The 20,789-nt window shown below is 40.3% G+C and overlaps 1 protein-coding gene across 23 annotated transcripts in view; it reads right to left on the bottom strand.

Moving 5' to 3' along the window:
- Nucleotides 1–20,789, bottom strand: part of PHF21A (PHD finger protein 21A) — a 202,164-nt gene that overhangs the window by 30,172 nt on the left and 151,203 nt on the right. For 17 of the 23 annotated variants that reach the window (XM_021083133.1, XM_021083122.1, XM_021083135.1 and 14 more), the window contains 3 exons: nt 14,057–14,308; nt 12,750–12,839; nt 8,926–9,219 (listed from right to left, as the gene is read on the bottom strand). In XM_021083133.1, coding sequence (XP_020938792.1) covers nt 8,926–9,219; nt 12,750–12,839; nt 14,057–14,308 — 636 coding nt within the window. The remainder of the gene's footprint in view (nt 1–8,925; nt 9,220–12,749; nt 12,840–14,056; nt 14,309–20,789) is intronic. The other 6 variants (XM_021083139.1, XM_021083137.1, XM_021083142.1 and 3 more) reach the window with 2 other exon arrangements.

The raw sequence follows: 20,789 nt of genomic DNA, 5'->3' as shown, positions 1-20,789 counted from the left end.
GGGGGGATAAGAAAAAAGAAAAAAGATCAGGATTTCCCTGGTGCCTTAGTAGTTAAGAATCCAGCATTGTCATTGCTGTGGCTTAGGTTACTGTTGCAGCATGGCCACAATTTATACACCATCAGAAAGAATAAAATACTTAAGGATAAATTTAATCAAAGAAGTGAAAAACCTGTACACTGAAAACTTTCACTGCTCAAAGAAATAAAGAAAACCTAAATAAATGGAAAGACATCTGTATTCAAGGACTGGAAGACTGAATATTGTTAAGATGGCAATACTATGCAATCTACAGATTCAATACAATTCCTATCAAAATTTCAACAGCACCCCCCATTCATGTAGAGCTGTCGGAGTCCTTAAATAGCCAAAACAATATTGAAAAAGAGAAAAGGTTAAGAGGACTCACTCATACTTCCCAATTCCTAAACTTACTACAAAACTACAGTAATGAAGACAGTGTGGTTGGTACTGCCACATAAAGACATACATACAGACCAACAGAACAGGATCAAAAGTCCAGAAATAAACCCCTACATCCATAGCCAATAGCTTTTCAATAATTGTGCAATGATTATTCAAGTGGAGAAAGAAACAACTCTCCAACAAATAGTGCTGGGAGAACTGGATATCCATATGCAAAATAACATTGGACCCTTATTTCACACTATATGTAAAAATTAAGTAAAAATGGATTACTGACCTAAATATAAGAGACAAAACTACACAACTCTTTTTTTTTTTTTTTTGTCTTTTTGCTATTTCTTTGGGCCACTCCCACAGCATATGGAGGTTCCCAGGCTAGGGGTCGAATTGGAGCTGCAGCCACCGGCCTACACCACAGCCACAGCAACAAGGGATCCGAGCCAAGTCTGCAACCTACACCACAGCTCACGGCAACGCCGGATCCTTAACCCACTGAGCAAGGGCAGGGACCGAACCTGCAACCTCATGGTTCCTAGTCGGATTCGTTAACCACTGCGCCACGACGGGAACTCCAAAACCACATAACTCTTAAAAAAAAAAGTTAGGGGTAAATCTTCATGACCTTAGATGTGACAATGGATTCTTAGATAGGGTATCAAAAGCATAAGCAACAAAAGAAAAAAATTAAAAACTTTTGTGCAAAGGAAATTATCAAGAAAATGAAAAGACAATCTACATAGTGAGAGAAAATATTTGCAAGTTATATATCTCATAAGGGTCTAGTATATAGATTATATAAAGAATTTTTAAAACTCAACAACAAAAACATACATAACCTAATTTATAAACTGGCAAAGAACTCAAACAGAGATTTCTCCAAAGAAAACATACATATGGCCAATGAGTACATGAAAAGATGCTCAACAGCATTATTTATTAGGGAAATCTAAATTACAATATGATACCACCTCACACCAACTAGGATAACTCCAATTTTTTAAAAAAGGAAAATAATAAGTGTTGGCAAGGAGGTAGAGAAAACAGAACACTCAGACATTGCTGGTGGGAATGTAAACTGATTAAGTTGCCATGGAAAATGGTTTGGCAGTTCCTCAAAAAGTTAAACATAGCACTTCCAATGTGGCTCAGCAGTAACAAACCTGACTAGCATCCATGAGGACTTGGGCTCAATCCCTGGCCCCACTCAGTGAGTTAAGGGTCTGGCGCTGCCGTGAACTGCAGTGTAGGTCATAGACACGGTTTGGATCCTGCATTGTTGTGGCTGTGGTGTAGGCCAGCAGCTACAGATCAGATTTGACTCCTAGCCTGGGAAGTTCCATATGCTGCAGGTGTGGACCTAAAAGAAAAAAAAAAAAGTTAAACATTAATATAAGAATGGGAAACAGGTACTGAAACAAATACTGGTACATAAATATTCATAGCAACACTATTCCCAATAGCCAAAAGGTAAAAATAATCCAAACATCTATCAATGGATGAATGGATAAACAAACTGTGGTATCTACATACAAATGGAATACTATTTGGCTACTCAAAGGAAGGAAGTACTAATATATGTTACAATGAGAATAAATCTGAAAACATGATGCTAAATGAAGAAACCAGACACAAAGGGTCATATATTGTATGATTCCACCTATTAAAAAAAGCCAGAATCGGTACATTTATAAAGATAGAAAGTAGACTGGTGATTGCTAGAGGCAGGGGAGGAAAAAATGAGGAGTAACTACTTAATGAGTATTGAGTTTTATTTTGGGGTGATAATGCCACTTTAACATGATTAATTTGAAGTGATGTGAATTTCATAATAAAAAAAAAAACAGTTAAGTTGGGAAACAAACAAAAAAGATTAAGCTGAAAGTATAGTCTCTAGGGAGTTCCCTGGTAGTCTAGTGGTTAGGATACTGTGCTTTCCCCACCCACTATGGCCCAGGTTCAATCCCTGGTCTGATGTGGGAACTGAGATTCAACATCAAGCTGCTGTATGCCATGGCCAAAAATAAATGAATAAATAAGACACAAATAAACCTATTTTTAAAAAATAAAAATATGGTCTCTATCAGAAATTATAAATCATCATCCAGAGGACAGGCTGCCCTCCAGATGTAATTTTTTTTCCTACATGGTATTTAAATAATTACCAGTATTTTAAAAAAAATCTCTGGATTTCTAGCTTTTCTTGGAAAAGTTTTCATTTGATTGGCTTTGTCAAAAGTAGCTGCCTCCTTGAGATGGAGTATATTACTTTGCAGTTAATCACACGTCTCTACCACCTTCTATTATCTTCTTGACACCAAGGCCAAATTGTCAATTTTGCCATGCTTGTCTTACTACTTCAAGAAGAAATTAAGAATAAAAGGGGGTTATCTCTTGTACTCATGGTCCCACTGAAAGGGAAAAAAAAAAAAACAATCCACTTGTTTACGCCCAGTCTGCTTTACTCATTTATATTTCCTACTTTGCATCGATATAAATTTGTAAATACAAACTTCCTGTTCACTTTTGACTTTATAAAGACATAAGCCAAAAACTCCAGTTAAGACTAGAACTAAGTTAGCCATTTATACCCTGAATTCCAAATTCACCTTTTGAGGGTTGGGCTACATGAATAATCAAAATTAGGCACTTGCAAATTTAAAAAAAAGTCCAACAGTATCATCAATTAAGGTTAAAAAAATTTGCATTGAGGGCAAAGCAAAATCCATTATCTGGTCACTTGGCTCTATTTTCCCTACTATAGCACAAAATTAAAATGAAGGGCAATCCAGAATTAAACCCATGTACTTACAGTCAACTAATCTATGACAAAGGAGGCAAGAATATACGATGGAGAAAGACAGCCCGTTTAATAAGGGGTGCTGAGAAAACTAGACAGCCACATGTAAAACAATGAAATTAAAACACTTCCTAACACCATATACGCAAATAAACTCAAAATGGATGAAAGACCTAGATATAAGACCAGACACTATAAAACTCTTAGAGGAAAACATAGGCCACTCTCTGACAAAAACGACAGCAACATCTTCTCAGATCCACCTCTTAGAATAATGACAGTAAAAACAAACAGGACTTAATTAAACTTAAAAGTTTCTGCACAGCAAAGGAAACCCTAAACAAAACAAAAAGACAACCGACAGAATGGGAGAAAATCTTTGCGCATGAATCAACTGACAAGGGATTCATCTCCAAAATTTTTAAATACCTCCTCAATACCAAAACAACAAACAACCCCATCAAAAAATGGGCAGAAGATCTAAACAGACAATTCTCCAAAGAAGACATATGGATGGCCAAAAAACACAGGAAAAGATGTTCAACATCACTCATGATTAGAGAAATGCACATCAAAACCACTATGAGGTACCACCTTATACCAGCCAGAATGGCCATCATCAAAAAGTCTACAAACAATAAGTGCTGGAGAGGTTGTGGAGAAAAAGGAACCCTGTTCCACTGTTGGTGGGAATGTAAACTGGTGCAACCACTGTGGAAAAACAATATGGAGATTCCTCAGAAAACTAAAAATAGAATTACCATTTGATCCAGCAATCCCACTCCTGAGCATCTATCCAGAGAAAACCATGACTGGGAAAGACACATGTACTCCAGTGTTCCTTGCAGCACCATTTGCAATAGCCAAGACATGGAAACAACCTAAATGTCCATTGACAAAGGAGTGGATCAAGAAGATGTGGTATAAATACCCAATGGAATATTACCCAGCCATTAAAAAGAAAGAAATACCGGCATTTGCAGCAACATGGATGGACATAGAAATTATCATGCTAAGTGAGGTCAGTCAGACAATGAGATAACAACATTAAATGCTATCACTTACATGTGGAATCTTAAAAAAGGACACAATGAACTCCTTTGCAGAATAGATATTGACTCAACAGATTTTGAAAAACTTATGGTTTCCAAATGAGACAGGTTGGGGGTGGGGGGATGCACTGAGGGTATGGGATGGAAATGCTGTAAAATTTGGTTGTGATGATTGTTGTACAACTATAAATGTAATAAAATTCATTGAATAATTTAAAATAAAATAAAATAAAATAAAATGAAGGGCAATCCAAAGACATACAGATGGCCAAAAGGCACATAAAAAATGCTCAACATTGCTAGTTATTAGCGAAATGCAAATCAAAACTACAATGAGGTATCACCTCACACCAGTCAGAATGTCTATCATCAAAAAGTCTACAAATAATAAATGCTGGAGAGGGTGTGAAGAAAAGAGAATCCTCTCTACACTGCTGGTGAGAATGTAAACTGGTGCAGCCACTATGGAGAACAATATGGAAGTTTCTTAAAAAACTAAAAACAGAGCTACCTTATGATCTAGCAATCCCACTCTTAGGGATATATCCAGAGAAAACTATAATTTGAAAAGATAATGCACCCTAATGCTTACTGCAGCACTATTTACAATAGTTAAGAAATGGAAGCAACCTAAATGTCCACTGACCAATGAATGAATAAAGAGGATGTCATACATATACACAGTAGAATATTACTCAACCATAAAAAAGAATGAAATAATGCCATGTGCAGCAACATGGGTGAACCTGGAAATTATACTACTAAGTGAAGTAAGCCAGAAGACAAATATCATATGACATCACTTTTATGTGGAATCTAAAAGAAAAAATGATACAAATGAACTTATACACAAAATAGAAATAGAACTACAGATACAGAAAACAACTTATGGTTACCAAAGGGGAAAGGGAGAGGGAGGGATAAATTAGAAATTTGGGATAAAAATATATACACTACTATATATAAAATAGATAATCAACAAGGACCTACTACTGTATAGCACTGGGAACTAAGTATTTTGTATAACCTATAAGGGAAAAGAATATGAAAAAGAATATATATATAAAATATATATATGAAAAAGAATATATATATAACTGAATCACTTGTTATACCCCTGATTATGATACTAACATAACATTGTAAATCATCTATACTTCAATAAAAAAGTAAAAGTTTTAAAAGGAAAAATTAAAATTAAAAAAATTAAAGTGGAAGGCAAAAAGTCACCAGTTCAAGTTTCCTAGGAGGGAAGAAGACTGGGAATTGAGGACAATACTGTCAACTTGGAAGTACTCTTTTTCGAGGATACTGTGCAGGTTGCTATATAAGATATATGTGGAAGTAGGGAGACAGTGGCAAGCTGACAAATTTTCCCAGAGAACCTAGGATTTCTTTCAGCAGCTTAGCCTTGGGGACACACATAGGGGTCTCTGGGGCAGGGAGTGGGATGGGGAGGCATGAATAAGAAATGAAGATAATTCCTGAGAACTAACGGCGTCAAGCATAGTCTAACAGACTCACAGCACTTTTCGCCCGTCCTCATCAACAGGAGGTTAGCCCCATGTCATCGGGTGCTGGAGAGGACAAAGACATACAAGGAGGCAGTGGGAGTCTGTCTGGCTTTATCTACTCTTCTGCCTTAAATATGTTTCTAGCCTCAATGCTCTTTAAACCCTACCTCTCATGTTCTCACAGCCACAGTGTCATGTGACTTCTAATAAGGGGTAAGCAGGAGTGGACAAGGAAGTTGGGGGTGCCTGATGGGGGAAGCAGCGAGAGCACTATTTGTTACAGCTGCCTCTGCCTCTCCCTTTCCTATACAAAGGTGGGGAGGCCTTTGAAAACTACACACCTGCTAGGCTTCCTCCTCTGGAGCCAGAGCCACAGAGCCTGTTCCAAATGCACTAGCCTGAGCTCTATGAAGGTACAGGTTTTAACTTATCAACCCTCACGTTAGACACCAAACGTGGCATGCCAGAGGGCATGTAATCAACATGTTGTTTTGGGTTTTTTTATGGTCACGCCTGTGGCATATGGAAGTTCCCAGGGCAGGGATCGAATATGAGCTGCAGCTGTGACCTATGCCATATTCTTAGGTGGGTTAAGGATGCAGCTGTGATCCTTAACCTACTGCCAGGCCAGGGATCGATCCTGTGCCGCCACAGAGACATCGGATCCTTAACCTGCTGTGCCACAGCGGGAACTCCTTAACACATTTTTATTAAGTGACTGTTATGCCCTAAAGGAAAGAGTAGAAAGTAGACAGGAAATCATCTAACCTGCTCACAGAGAGATGTTGGACATGGGTTCTGATAGCTGTAAGTAGGCTGTAAGTGGTACTCCCGTGCCCACATATTGCCCATCTATGAATTCTCTTAACAGCTACAAATGAGATACTGGAAATGAAACATGAAAAAAGAAAAAAGAGGGAGAGTGGAAAGACCTGAAGTAAGAGAATTCTGAGAATAGAGTCCAGTCTAAAGAGAATCCTTGCTGACTGAGCTTGGTAACCTCCAAGACTGCTATGCCAGGTTGCCTGCTAAACAAAAGCAGCAATGACTGCATTCCTCTATTAGACAAACAAGAAGAGAGACCATGGAATTTACTCATAGAAAAGAATTTTTTTTAATTTTTAAGAATTCATGGGTATCTTTTTCTGATATTATGATTAAAATGAAAAGCTCTATCAATATGTAAAGCTAGAACATGAAAAGATATTCAGGATCTAGTAAGAAAAAAAACAAGTTACAAAATAATATACAGTTTGACTCTGCCTTCTGCTTTAAAAAGATTAGTATATGCATAGAAAATCTGTGGAGGAATATAATCTCAACTTTTAGGAGGTAAAATTATGGGAGAAGTTTACTCTTTGCATAGGTTATGAGGGGATGCACCTTCTACAATATATATTTCTGTAATGTTTGAATTTTCTCTTACAATAAATATGTATTACCTTTGCAATCAGAAAAAAATATATTTAAAAACAAAATTGCAAGCATTCTTATCTCCTAGAAATCTTTATCAAAAAAGAGAGCAAAGAGAAATAATATCTAATCATCTGAAAGAGTGTTTTGAAGCCACACTCTTTACAGCTCTAAGGTTCCCCAGGTCCTTTGAGAGCAAGCACAGGACATGAGGCCAGATGGTCTCTGAGCATGCCCCACCTTAACCTCTACGTTTAAGCATCTGCCTTCAATATTTTAATCCTGAAGTTCTACTGGTAATAAATTTGAAAACTTCTGATCTAAAATACATGCAAGTAACTTATCTCTGAATATTCCTCAAAGCACTTCCTGGGGTTTGAGTAGGCTCTCCAGGAATAGAGATGTGTTCTCACTTGTACTTCCTGACACAAGATTTTTGTACCCGGCTTCATAGTGCAAGATCGGCTGCATTTATGAGCCGCCTGGGTAGGAAGCCGGTGTTCTACGCAGAAGGTTCCTCTGTTCAAGACGGCCAAGGCAGCAGGAAGCCTTCTCATTCCCTGCCATCTGGCCAGCCTATCTGAATCGTGGTCAGCCATCCAGAAGCAGAAGACTCAGGATCACCAGAGACTATTTTCAGATGAATGAGAACTCAAGCCTGAACAATTAGAAATAGGTCAATGACTTTAAAAAGCAACTTTCTTGAAAGAGGATGCTTTTCTTTGCAAAATCCTTTCTGGCCACTGATCTTTCTTTAAATAGAATATGGTGACTGCCTATAAATCTTTTTTCTTGTTTTTAGAAGTCTTTCTGTCATAGAACCCTTAAGTAGTTGGGGAGGTTTCTTCCTTTCTTCTTCTTCTTTTTTTTTTAATGTTTGATGATCTTTATTTATTTATTTAATTATTTATTTTTGTCTTTTTAGGGTAGCATCCATGGCATATGGAGGTTCCCAGGCAATGGGTCCAGTCGGAGCTACAGCTGCCGCCTACTCCACAGCCAGAGCAATGTGGGATCTGAGCCGCATCTGTGACCTACACCACAGCTCACAGCAACACCGGATCGTTAACCCTCTGAGCGAGGCCAGGGATCGAACCCACAACCTCACGGTTCCTAGTTGGACTTGTTTCTGCTGAGCCACGATGGGAACTCCTGGGGAAGTTTCTATAGCCTTGTGTTTGTAAGAGAAAATCTGATTTTAGAAATATAAATGAAAGGCTTCAATATTCGAGCTAAAATCGCTGTATTCCCGAGAGTTAAAAGAATGCATTCTAGAAATGGTCATTTTTTCATTGGCTCTTGATAAGGGAAAATCTTTGAAGTGAAATCCTTTTTGTTTTGTTTTGAAAGTCTTCCTTTCATAGTGATATCCTCATCTGGATTTTTGCTGGGCTGAAATGAATATGGCATTTTCTGTTTATTACCTCACCTGTGCTTCCTGACTGAGGGCAGCAGAACCCATTTGTGAATTTATGTTTCAGAACCAGCAGGGGGAGCTCACTCACACAGGAATTTGAATCCATCTATAAGGGGATGGTGGGTAAAGCAACCCAACTTTCCTTGGCAAGAATGACCCTTTTGCATTGTGGATAAATTATCACAAGATAAGCAACAGACATTGATGCTGAGATAAAGAGCCCCTGAGAAGATAAAGACCCCTTACAGACTTCCCAGCCTCAACGGCAAATCTACTGCCCAAAGCAGGTGTATATTCTGCCTGTACCTGTTTTTCAAGGCTTGGCTTGCTAAGCTGTACAGTCTGAGGTCCAGCAAGTCTGGTCCCTGGAGTAGCTATCACAATGCTGGTGAGCTGGGCCATAGGGAACGTTTTGGCTATGGTTGCAGTCTGCCCATTGACGACACGGACGGGGTGGATGGAATTCTGGGAGGTAGGGAGGGTTGTGGGGGTGAACTTGGTCAGCATGACGGGCCTCTGGATGAGTTGAGGAGCGGCAAGCATGGGAGGAGGTGCTGGGGCAATAGGAATGTTATTCTGAGCCACAGGCTTGGGTCGAACCTATGGAGAAAGAAAGAACAATTATCGTATTACTTAAATGTCTCAAGTCCTATAAGTCTGAGACACTGCTAGATCCTCTACACTATATATGTGAAACAGTATTCAGTACAAATATTTATTAGCATTTGTTTTGGTATTATTAACTCTATAGACCTCAAGATATAAGATTATAAAAGATGCATCAGCTCTTAAGAGGATCCAAATGTTCCCCTAGAATGCAGTTATTCTGATTTCAAACCATAGCTCCCTCTTCTACACCATGCCACCTCTTCAGGCAGAGGTCAACTGCCCAATCCAGAGACTGGCCCCACCCTGAACTTGTGCCCATATGGCAACAATGCTGCCAATGCTCTTATTTCATATTCTAAATTTCTTCATCTCCATGGTTTCAATTTTCCCCTCACCCATTTCTGGCCCTCTAACTCCCCATTATTTGTGGTCACTTCCTTCTATATCTTCTTCATGCCTTCCTCTACCTCTGCCCAATCCCAAATATTCTCAGAATTTTGTCCTGGAACCCCTTTTCCTCCCAATGTCCTCACTGCTCCTGGGAACTCTCACCACCCTACAGCTGCAATTACTGTCTCTGTACTAAAGATTTCCACACTTGCATTTCGGGACCAGACATTTCCTGAACTTCAAAATCATATATTCAACTGCCTGTTAGACATCTCTACTTGGGCATTTCAGAAGAAGTTCTAAATCAACACATCTAAAAATCATCAACTCCTTCCAATCTTTTCTTTTCCCTATAATCACCACCTCAGTAAATGGCATTTTCTTAATAAAAAAAACTTCAGAATCATTCCTAATGAGTCCTACTCTATTTCTACTTCTTAAATCCTTCTCAAATGTCTGTTTCCTATCCTCACCGCCACTACTCTAACTTGTGTTTGCTTTACTAAAACAGCAGCAGAAAACTCTGCTTAAAAACATGAGGTCAGCCTCGCTTGAGTTCAAATCCTGGTTCTACCACTAGACATGTAACCTAAGATAACATACTTGATCTCCCTAAGCCAGTATTTTCCAAACATTCTAAGCTGTGACCTGTGGGCAAAATGTCTGACCTTCAGTTAACTCTCTAGTTGTACAGCCAGGAAACCTGTTAAGGGTAAGAATGTCAACTATGTTAGCAGGCAACACTGCTTATGGTAAAAATGACATCTCAGAGTTCCCCTGTGGTTCAGAGGTTAAGGATCCAGTGCTGCCGCAAGCTATGGCATAGGCCGCAGATGCAGCTAGGATGCCACGGTTTTGTGGCTGTGACGTAGGCCAGCAGCTGCAGCTCTGATTCGACCCCTAGGCCTGGGAACTTCCATATGCCATGGGTGTGGCCCTAAAAGGCAAAAAAAAAAAAAAAAAAAAAAAAGCTATCTCATTGCCAAATCGAATTTGAATGGGGAGAACTATAAATACTTGACAAGACACCATGCTCTGCGCCTCCTGAAGTGGGGTGACTCTTGTAAGTGGGCATGTCCAGTGTGGAGACCTTGAAAACTACACCTACGGAACTGTTACAAGATATGCTGGGCACCTGTGAGGCATAAGGCATTTGTGCCAGGGTGGTTCTCCCATGGCACTGATAAAGCTCCCATTTCTCTGTATCTGAGCAGTCCCTGGACAGTGTAGAAACTTTATATGGACTACTTTAGGGACTCGCACTGGAGAAAAACGTCTGTCTTGGGGCAAGCTCCGGTTTCTGCCCTACATCATTCCAAGTAGACCGGTGCCAAGTGTGGCCTCTGACTGTTGAGAGAGTCCACATACTTAGCTGCACCTAAGACAACCCTGTGGTGGATCCTGCAGACACAGAACAAGAAACGGGCTTCACCATGTAACTAGTACACACACACAGCTATCCATCTATACCTTCATAAAATAAAAACTTCATGAAGCAATACTTTCGTGCTAGGTACTCTAACATTTCCTATTATCACTTTATTTAAAAACTCTGGGTACAATCCACTAAATTGGTATCATAGCCTACTAATGGATCATGACCCACCATTTGAAAAACACAGATGAAGCCTTAGATTCTTACCTTTAAAAAGAACTAGAGCTAGGCTCTTTCCTAGGCTTGTTGTATGGATTAAAATAGAAAATCCACATAAATGCTAAGTGCAGTAAGTGGCACATAGCAAGATGCTCTAAACATTAGCTATCGTTATGGTTGACAATGTCTGAAATGTTTCTCCTGCTACAGTCTTTGGACCATCTCCAAACTGTTCTCCACACAGTAGTAAGAGGGAACTTTCTAAAACAAAAATCTGATCATGTCAACTTTTTTGAAAATAATTTGACAGATTCCCACTGTACCCAGGATAAGGCCCAAATTCCTACATACCCTACGAGGTTCCAAAGGCTCTGGCCCAGTGGCTTCTCCAGCCTCACTTCTTTCTCGAGCCTGAGTCAGCCGCATGGCCCCTGTGCTCAGCCACACCAAATGTCCTTTGGTTCCTTAAGCTCACAGGTAGCTTTCTATCTCAGACTTGCATATATGCTCTGCTCTCTGCCTCGGACATTTTTCTTCTTTCCCCAAAACTTTGTCAGGCTAACTTAACTAGGATTTTAGGTCTAAGATTGAATGTCCCATCATCATGGAAACTTTCTGTAATATTCATGAACTCATTAAGCATGAACTGGATGTCCTTCCCATCAAATGACTCTGGACTTCCCATAACGGACACAATAACTGCCTGCACATGCGTATGAAGCTCCATGAGGTGAGAACTATCTTGAAAACTTCATATCCATAGTTCTTAGTGTTCTTTTGATTCCTAAGGTATTTATTAAGGATTTATGTGATAAATGATTGAAATAATCTTATCTCTTGTTGGCACTGCCCATCCCCTCTCCAGAGGCAATTCAAAAATAATTTATGGCCATTGACCACACACGTCCTCTCCCTACTCTTTTTGCCTGAAGCTGGGGCCTCAGATAGGAACCCCCACCCTTTCTACCACAAGGCAACTCCCCTCAAGGTCCGGACCGGGGCAATCCTGACATTTTGCCATAAGGTCCTTAACCCCTTGCACCGCAAGAGAACACCCCGTGTCTAAATCTTTATCAGTAAGACACTGTGTTTAAGTATGATGCTCAGTGCCATCGCTTCCCAGAGTAGAACTGAATGCTTTCTACTGGTTGGTTTTGCTACTGTCTTCTTCCCTACTCTCCTTGGCATACAGGGGGGAAAAAGTGGTAACTTCATTTCCTCCCCATTGGCAGGCAGTTCTGGCAAATTTCTTCTAGAAGTTTAACACTGTAATGTTTAAAATGGTGCTATCTTGATTCTTTTAACCTTAGGAAAATGTCCTTTTCCTTACATCCCCCTGCTATAACTTTTGGTCATTGCTAAGAAACCTGATGATAAAATGACCTTCTTCATGGTATAGAGATCAGTAGCTAGACTCTAACTAAGTGGGAACTGAACATAGCTGAGCTAACAGGTGCATTGCAGGCTGCTTAGAAAGGGCCCATGAAGATTTCTGTCCCATCTAACCTATTACTGGGCTTGCCACTGGTTTACTCACCTGTGGAAGAAAGTTTGGACGTGGAGTGAGTCTAGGAGGGGGGATAAACTGCGGTACTTTGATGGGCTGAGGAGGTGTTGCCTGAACCTGCTAAAAAATGAGAAAGGTAAGTAAATCAGAGAGGACAATAATTATTCAATATTAAGCTAAGCATTTTAAAAATATTTTCAGCATCACTATTTTCGGCATCAGACAATATTTTCGACAAGACTTCACTGCAGAATTAATCATGTGAATGAACACTGCCTTAAGACACTTTCTCACTCTCCCACTTGCATGCTTTACCCCATAAAGTGAACCAACTGTATTTCTGTTTCCTTACACATCTAATGTAGAACATAGCAGGCTCAGCAATCTTAGACAATTTTCTTTCACATTCAAGAACTCCTGCACTTACTTATTTTAAATGTCAACAATGGATCCAAAGTAAAATCAAACTTGCTGCCTTGGACAAATGGGCTTTTTTCCAATAGAAGAGCTTTATCTAACAGTGTATGGCTTTATTCCTATAGAGAATCTAACTCTCAGCACCTGGCAGAGTTATTTGGTTGCTTCTCTAAAGATTCCCAGTTAAGTGGTAAAGCTTCACTTTAATGCCCTCTAGTTTCAGTGGTCATTATTTAAAAGCCACCAAGAACTCTCAGCCTCCATTTTAAGAATGGACTTTTACAACTACACTTTGGATATATTTTTTCCAATCTTCTGAGAACGTCAGTTTTAGACAGTTTTACCTTAGAAATCTCAAGAACAATTCTTGTTCAAGTACTTCTTCCTCCCAGGGATTTTTTTTTTTTCTTCTGATGGACCTTGGACATGGGCCCTTAATTTGTGACTTTCTTGAAAAATTTTAAAGTGTCCCAACTAACTCCAATACTCCCTGGGTGCATTTCCAGGAAGATAAACTAAAAGAATTCAGTCAGGCATTTTCCCCACATCAGTTAACAGAGCACCAGAGAGTTTAAACACTCAAGTTTCACAGGAAGGACTGTGGGGCGGAAGGAGGGAGAGTTTCATGAAACAGTGACTATGCCTCTGGAAGGGCATTTTTCCCCCTTAAGTCAAGTCATACTTTGGCCTCAGATAATGCCTGAAAGTGTTTTGGTCCTTGCTGTCAGAGCACCTCCACAGTTATTTGAAAAGATAATAGGAATGCCATATTCCCTTGCCAGCCCCAAAGGGGAATTTGGCATGGCAGCAGAGTAATGGAGACTAAAAAATCCAGCAGAAGCATACAACGGATATACTCTACAAATGCATATCCTGAACCCTCTCATGTGGGCGCACATGAGTAGCAGCTGCTGGCTTACCAGAGTGACTGTGTTTTTTGCCATAATTTGGACAGCCTCTGCCCCAGGCCCAGTGACCTTACTAGACGTCTGGAGGTTGACTGGTGTGTTCTGCACATCAGTGCTGAGCACAGCCTTCTGATTGTTGATGGCGGTCACCATAGCAATGGTAGGTCTCTGGCCCACAACAGAGGCAGGCATGGTCGCAGTTGCTGCTTTCAAGACGAGAGGTAGTGTCTTTGTGGTAATCATAGAAGCTGTAGTTACGGTCTTCTAGGAGACATGGAGGACAGGTATTAGGACACCAAGGTGTGATCCCACTAAACAACCTTCTAACCTCCGGAAGAAAACAAAGCAATAATACTCATCATCAGTCAAGTTTCTTGGTATAGCAGCATTTCTTTCGTGTACAGAGAGCACGGCTCTTTCTACAGGGAAAGGCAATCTAGTTTGCTGAATTCTCAAATTTAGCTTCAAGTTCATAGGAGTAATATCAGACTAACAAGGGCACAGAGTTTTCAACAAGGAAAGGGGTAGGCTTACAGACACAGAATGTGAGTGTACCTATTTCTTTGGGTTTTTCTAACTCGTTGCTTGCTCTCAATTAATTTAAACTTTGTAGATGTTGCAAATCAATGAGGTACCTGCCATCTCTATCCTTAACTGCTACAACCTCATCAATATGAAGATAGCTATCATGTAACTCTGGGTGTCTGCCTCCTGTGATACAAAGGCCATGCCTGTGGCAGATGGAAGTTCACGGGCTAGGGGTTGAATTGGAGATGCGGCTGCCGGCCTACACCACAGCCACAGCAACATGGGATCTGAGCCACATCTGTGACCTACACCACAGCTCATGCAATGCTGGATCCTTAACCCAATGAGTGAAGCTAGGGATCAAACTGGCAGCCTTATGGATGCTAGTTGGGTTCTGAACCCACTTTGCCACAATGGGAACTCTGACGGTGTCTTAATTCTTTTGAGTGGCACCCTGGAGAGGAGGAAGGGAAACTCGCATGAGGATTCGAATAATTGTTGTCTCAAAGGCAGTATATCCCCAACTCTAGATAAGGAAACCTTTGAACCAACTAGTGTAGAAAATACCAGCTCTTGATACCAAAGGGATATGAGTCACTGCATATCATCTTTACTCTGGTGGGCCTGCTGCAGAAGTAAATCAAAGACCCAGTAAAAGGCAACGAGGTGGAAACAAACACCTAAGTTTCAGAAAGTCTCACAGATCAGAGTCTGAACTGAGGTGACAGGACTTGACTGATGTTCCACCAGGGCTACTGAGGCTTTGAGGCTGTACTTTTCTAGACTTTCTATTAATAATTAGAGTAATTAAAGGAGGCAGTTATAAAATAAGACATTATAGACAACCTCATAGCTATGACATACACATCTATCCACTGCTACTAGCCAACTTAAGACAGAGATGTTGCAGAAACATGAAAACAAATCTGGTCTAATTTGTTGGTTCTGATTTTACTATTACTCCACCTTTTTCTTCTTCCTCTATACTTGCCCTGTCCAGTTTGGTAGCTACTAGCCACATGTGAGTATTTAAATTGCACTAAAGCAAAATGAAAATTAAAACATCAGTTCCTCAGTCACACTAGCCACACTTAAAGTGTTCACAGCCACATATGCCTAGTGGCTACCAAACTTGACAGTGGAGATTTCCAACACCAGAGAAAGTTCTTTTGGACAGCACTGCCCTCGACCAGTGACAAGGACCTCACTTGTCCTGACATAGATCTGGACAATTTCTTTGGGTATTTCTATTTCAGTGTCCATGCAAGTTGTTGTACGTTAAGTTGTTGGGTTCTAAGTAATTTTTCTGCCTTAAATGCATACACATGTGCATGCATTATCTAATCTTTTAACACCTTTTTTTCCCTTTTAACCAAAAAATGTCATAATCTGGCCTCATCTATCCCATCACAACCTAATAAGCAATCCTTATTGACGCTTGTAATTAAAATCACCCACAACTGTTTCCTCTTCTCTAAGTCAACAACATAGGATGGCTTATTCTTCTTGCCACTGTCCCCTCAAATGTGAAATGGGAATAAAAAGAGAACATCAATCATTATTTATTTTGGGAGGTATCAGGTCATCCACTGTCTCTCAGTATTGAAAACCAAATAAAAGCTAAATGCTATTTATCATCAGAAATGTTACAATAGGGAGTTCCCGTTGTGGCACAGTGGTTAACGAATCCGACTAGGAACCATGAGGTTGCGGGTTCGATCCCTGGCCTTGCTCAGTGGGTTAAGGATCCGGCGTTGCTGTGAGCTATGGTGTAAGTCGCAGACTCGGCTCGGATCCCATGTTGCTGTGGCTCTGGTGTAGGCCGGTGGCTACAGCTCCGATTAGACCCCTAGCCTGGGAACCTTCCATATGCCGCGGGAGCGGCCCAAGAAATGGCAAAAAAAAAAAAAAAAAAAAAGAAAGAAAGAAAGAAATGTTACAATAGTGTACCAGCTAGGACTGACTTTATATGACCGGCTATTTTTAATAAGTTTTTAATCCAATGTGATAATAGCTCTAACTTTCAAAGTAAAACATTTAAATACAAAGAACTTTTGAAGTGGTAAGCAAGTCACACCAGATGGTATTCAATCCTTGATACCACAGGTTATGGAAGAGAAGCTCTAATCAGCAAAACTTCCTGACATGGATTTTAAAAACTGTTGTGCATGTTTACTATTTCATTTTATTTATTTATTTATTTATTTTGTCTTTTTGTCTTTTTAGGGCTACACCCAAGGCATATGGAGGTTGGGAACCTCCAGGGGTCGAATCAGAGTGGCAGCTGCTGGCCTACAGCCACAGCAACACCAGATCCGAGCCGCATCTGCAACCTGCACCACAGCTCACAGCAACGCCAGATCCCCAACCCACTGAGTGAGGCCAGAGATCGAACCCGCAACCACACGGTTCCTAGTTGGATTCGTTTCCACTGTGCCATGATGGGAACTCCATGTTTACTATTTTAAAAGAAGTCAACAAACTTTTATTTAAAACATTCTTGGTTCAGGTAAGTCATTATTAATATTTTGAATAATCCTAAAGTGATTATTCTTAAAAACTCACCTGAATCCCATACAACACGCAAAAAACACTGAATCCTGACTCGTTTGTTCATATGTCAAGTTAACATTTTTTATTCTACTTTATAAAGTAGAATATTCAGTTACAGCTAATTTTACTCTATGTATTCCAACATCTACATGTCTCTTTTTTGTACACAGAGGCACAGGACCTCGTACCATATGCACTGATGAAAAGGGTTTTTGTTTTTGTTTTTTTGCTTTTAGGGCCACATCAGTGGCATATGGAGGTTCCCAGGCTAGGGGTCGCCTCAGAGCTGTAGCTGCCGGCCTACACCACAGCCACAGCAATGCCAGATCCAAGCCCCATCTGTGACCTACACTGCAGTTCATGGCAACGCCAAATCCTTAATCCACTGAGCAAGGCCAGGGATCAAACCCTCATCCTCACAGAGTTTGCTAACTACTGAGCCATGATGGGACCTCCATGAAAAGCTTTTCAAGAATATATCTGCTAACCATTTACTGACACTAGGTACTGATACAGGTAATGCTTAGATCTTTATTCCTGGTCTGGTGCTTATTCTATTCTAAGTACTAGGGAATATAAACCAAACTCCTAGAATTTTGAGTTTAGATGATAAAAGAGAATCTAGAATTTTGATATCCAAACCTAATGAAAACCTGTGAATTACTCTGGCAGGAGGAAGAGAAGACACAGAGGGGAAAGGTGTACAAGAACAAAGACAGTTATTTTTCCTGAAGCTGTGATTAGCCCCTGGCTGGTTGACACTGTCCGAGTCTGATCACCCTGAAGAGATGATAGCAGTTCCCTCAGTTTCATTAAGGGGTTCTTTCCAACAAAACCTAGTTCATGCAGAAAAAATATGGCAAGAAGCACTACCGGCAAAGTCGTTTTATTTTTTGTGAAGTTATTATTATTTTTTTAACCTGCAAAGCATGAAGTGTGGATTTTAAAAAGATAGACTCCAATGTGCAAATAAGAACTTAGAGAGATTACTATGGGCTCCAATTAACTTCCATATCTATTTTGTTGAGAGATAACTGTTGTACTCTCGAATAACTACCAATAGAACCCCTCCCCTTTTGTCTAAGGGTTTTTTTGTTTGGTTTATTAACTGCATGCCTCTTTACATTTGTATTACATGATTAAAAATGACAGAGTTGGAGTTTCCATCATGGCACAGTGGAAATGAATCCAACTGACTAGGAACCATGAGGTTTCGGGTTCGATCCTGACCTTGCTCAGTGGGTTAAGGATCCGGTGTTGCCGTGAGCTGTGGTATAGGTCACAGACTTGGCTGGGATCTGGCGTTTGCTGTGGCTGTGGCTGTGGCTGTGACATAGGCTGGCAGCTATAGCTCCAATTGGACCCCTAGCCTGGGAACCTCCATATGCCTCGGATGCAGCCCTAAAAAGACAAAAAGGCCAAAAAAAAGACAGAGTTGTGAATCTAAGTTGAGGGGTACACCTGTATTCAACTGCTCTTTTGTTTTTGTTGTTTTTTTTTTTTTTCCTGTAGATTGGAAAAATTTCAAAATACACATATAAACACAAGTTGGAGTTAGCTAAGTAATGGGAACTGGCTCCTCCAACCCCTGCCTCCCCACCCGTACCCCAGGCCTGGAGACATGCTAATCACCTGACTCAGAATAAAAGAGTTTTCTCCTCCTAGTATCTCCTCCCTGCCATGCAAACTGCTAATTAGTAGTTAATCTTTTCTGGACTTAGACATTTAATATATGCCAAATATTAAACTTCCCATTTGTCCTTGAACCCATGAACTTTTACTGACCCCCTATGACTGCCAAAACCCCCAAAGTTCTGCCACACGCTGGATGGCTTCAACAAGCTGGCCTCTTCCTACCTTTCTGGTTTCATCTCCCTCTCCATCGTTTCCTGGTAGTCACGTTCCAGTCCCATCAGCCTCCTTGCTGTTCCCAAGGCCTGCATTTACTTTGTTGAGTCCATACCCTTGTTCACATCGTTCTCCACACTCTAATGCTCTTCCTCCTCTGCTCTGTCACTAAAACCTCTCTTATCTGTCAAGGCTCTGATCAAAAGCCACATCCTTTATGAAGAGCTCTGCTCCCTCTAGTCGGTATTACTGTCCTCTGGTATTTTCACAGCTCTTCTCTGGTACTTTCATTGTATTCTTTGCCAGCTACATCTTCCTCTCCTTCTCTAAATTTTTTAGATTCTTGAGGGCAGAAAGTCTGTCTTATGTGTGAATCTGTCCTCTATATTGCTCAGCACAGGGCTTGCATATAGTACTCAATAAATACTTACATACTGAATGAAAATAATTATCACAGTCAACCAGAGTCTAGGCAGGGGCCATTACTACCTCTTTGTATACCAGAAGGGAGCACACAGACAACTCCTGATTGACAGCGTGCTCTAAAAACAACCCCCCCCCCAAACCTAGAGATCTTTTGGCTTTTAACATTACACTAAACAAAATAATATAAAACAAACTTAGCTAAGTCAATTAGATCTATCAGGCAGGCTACCAGATGGAGAGATGCCACATATCACTGCTTTACGGAGAGGATCCCAAAGCAGCATGTAACTCAGATTACCAGGGAAGGCAATAGCTTTTGAACATATTACATAAGTACTTCCTCTGAACTGTGTGATATGAAATGGTACTTGAACAGAAAGTTTCCATGGGTGAAGAGAGAAAAACTCCAGGAAACAATGGATTCTACCACTCTCCCTCCATGTAAACACTTTCTTACCAAATTGTACTTCAGAAAGAGAATAACCAAGCCAAAACTGTTTAAAACGCCAACAAAAGTAAAGTGATAGGCAATGTTTTAGAAGAAATACAAGTTTTGGTCAGATGGGTTTTAAAATCAGCTTGAGTGCCTAATTTCCAAATAGTCTTGGAGATTAGGGAAGAAATGATATAGGCCACTCTAGCTACCTGATTTTCAACAAGGATTCTCCCTTTTTCTTCCTTGGCATTTTAAAAAATGTTGGCATTTCTTCTTCTCCCCCCCCCCCTTTTTTTGGTATTATATGGAAGTCTAGAATAGCAAATGGACAAATTTTTCAGCCAGAACATCTGGTCAAATCTTGGCTCCACCACATATTACATACATGATTTTAGGTAATTATTTAAAAATCTCCATGTCTTAGTTTCCATTTCTAAAAAACAGAGATAATAATAATAACGTCCTAATTAGAGTTGGGGTGAAGACTGTATATCATGTATGTACAGCACTTAAGAAAGTCCTAGTATATAGCACCTCTATTAAATGTTATCTATCTTTGGGGTTTACTGTTATGGCTCAGTGGCAATGAACCCGACTAGTATCCATGAGGATGTGGGTTCGAGCCCTGGCCTTGCTCAGTGGGTTAAGGATCCAGTGGTGCTGTGAGCTGTGGTGTAGGTCGCAGATGTGGCTCGGATCCTGAGTTGCTGTGGCTGTGGTGTAGGTTGGCAGCTGAAGCTCAGATTCAACCCCTAGCCTGAGAACTTTCATATGCCACATGTGTGTCCCTAAAAAGCAAAATAAATAAATAAATAAATAAATATTATCTATCTTTGGTAACCTTCAGTGTATATATACGTGCTGCAGAATATGTGTGTGTGTACATATATATATGGTATATGACTGTACCTGCAGCATATGGAAGTTCTCAGGCTAGGGATCAAATTGGAGCTG

The sequence above is a fragment of the Sus scrofa genome, chromosome 2 (assembly GCF_000003025.6).
Source record: "Sus scrofa isolate TJ Tabasco breed Duroc chromosome 2, Sscrofa11.1, whole genome shotgun sequence".
In the NCBI taxonomy this organism is placed as follows: domain Eukaryota; kingdom Metazoa; phylum Chordata; class Mammalia; order Artiodactyla; family Suidae; genus Sus; species Sus scrofa.
The sequence above is the reverse complement of the archived record's forward strand: the minus strand, read 5'-3'. Positions and strand labels throughout refer to the sequence as shown.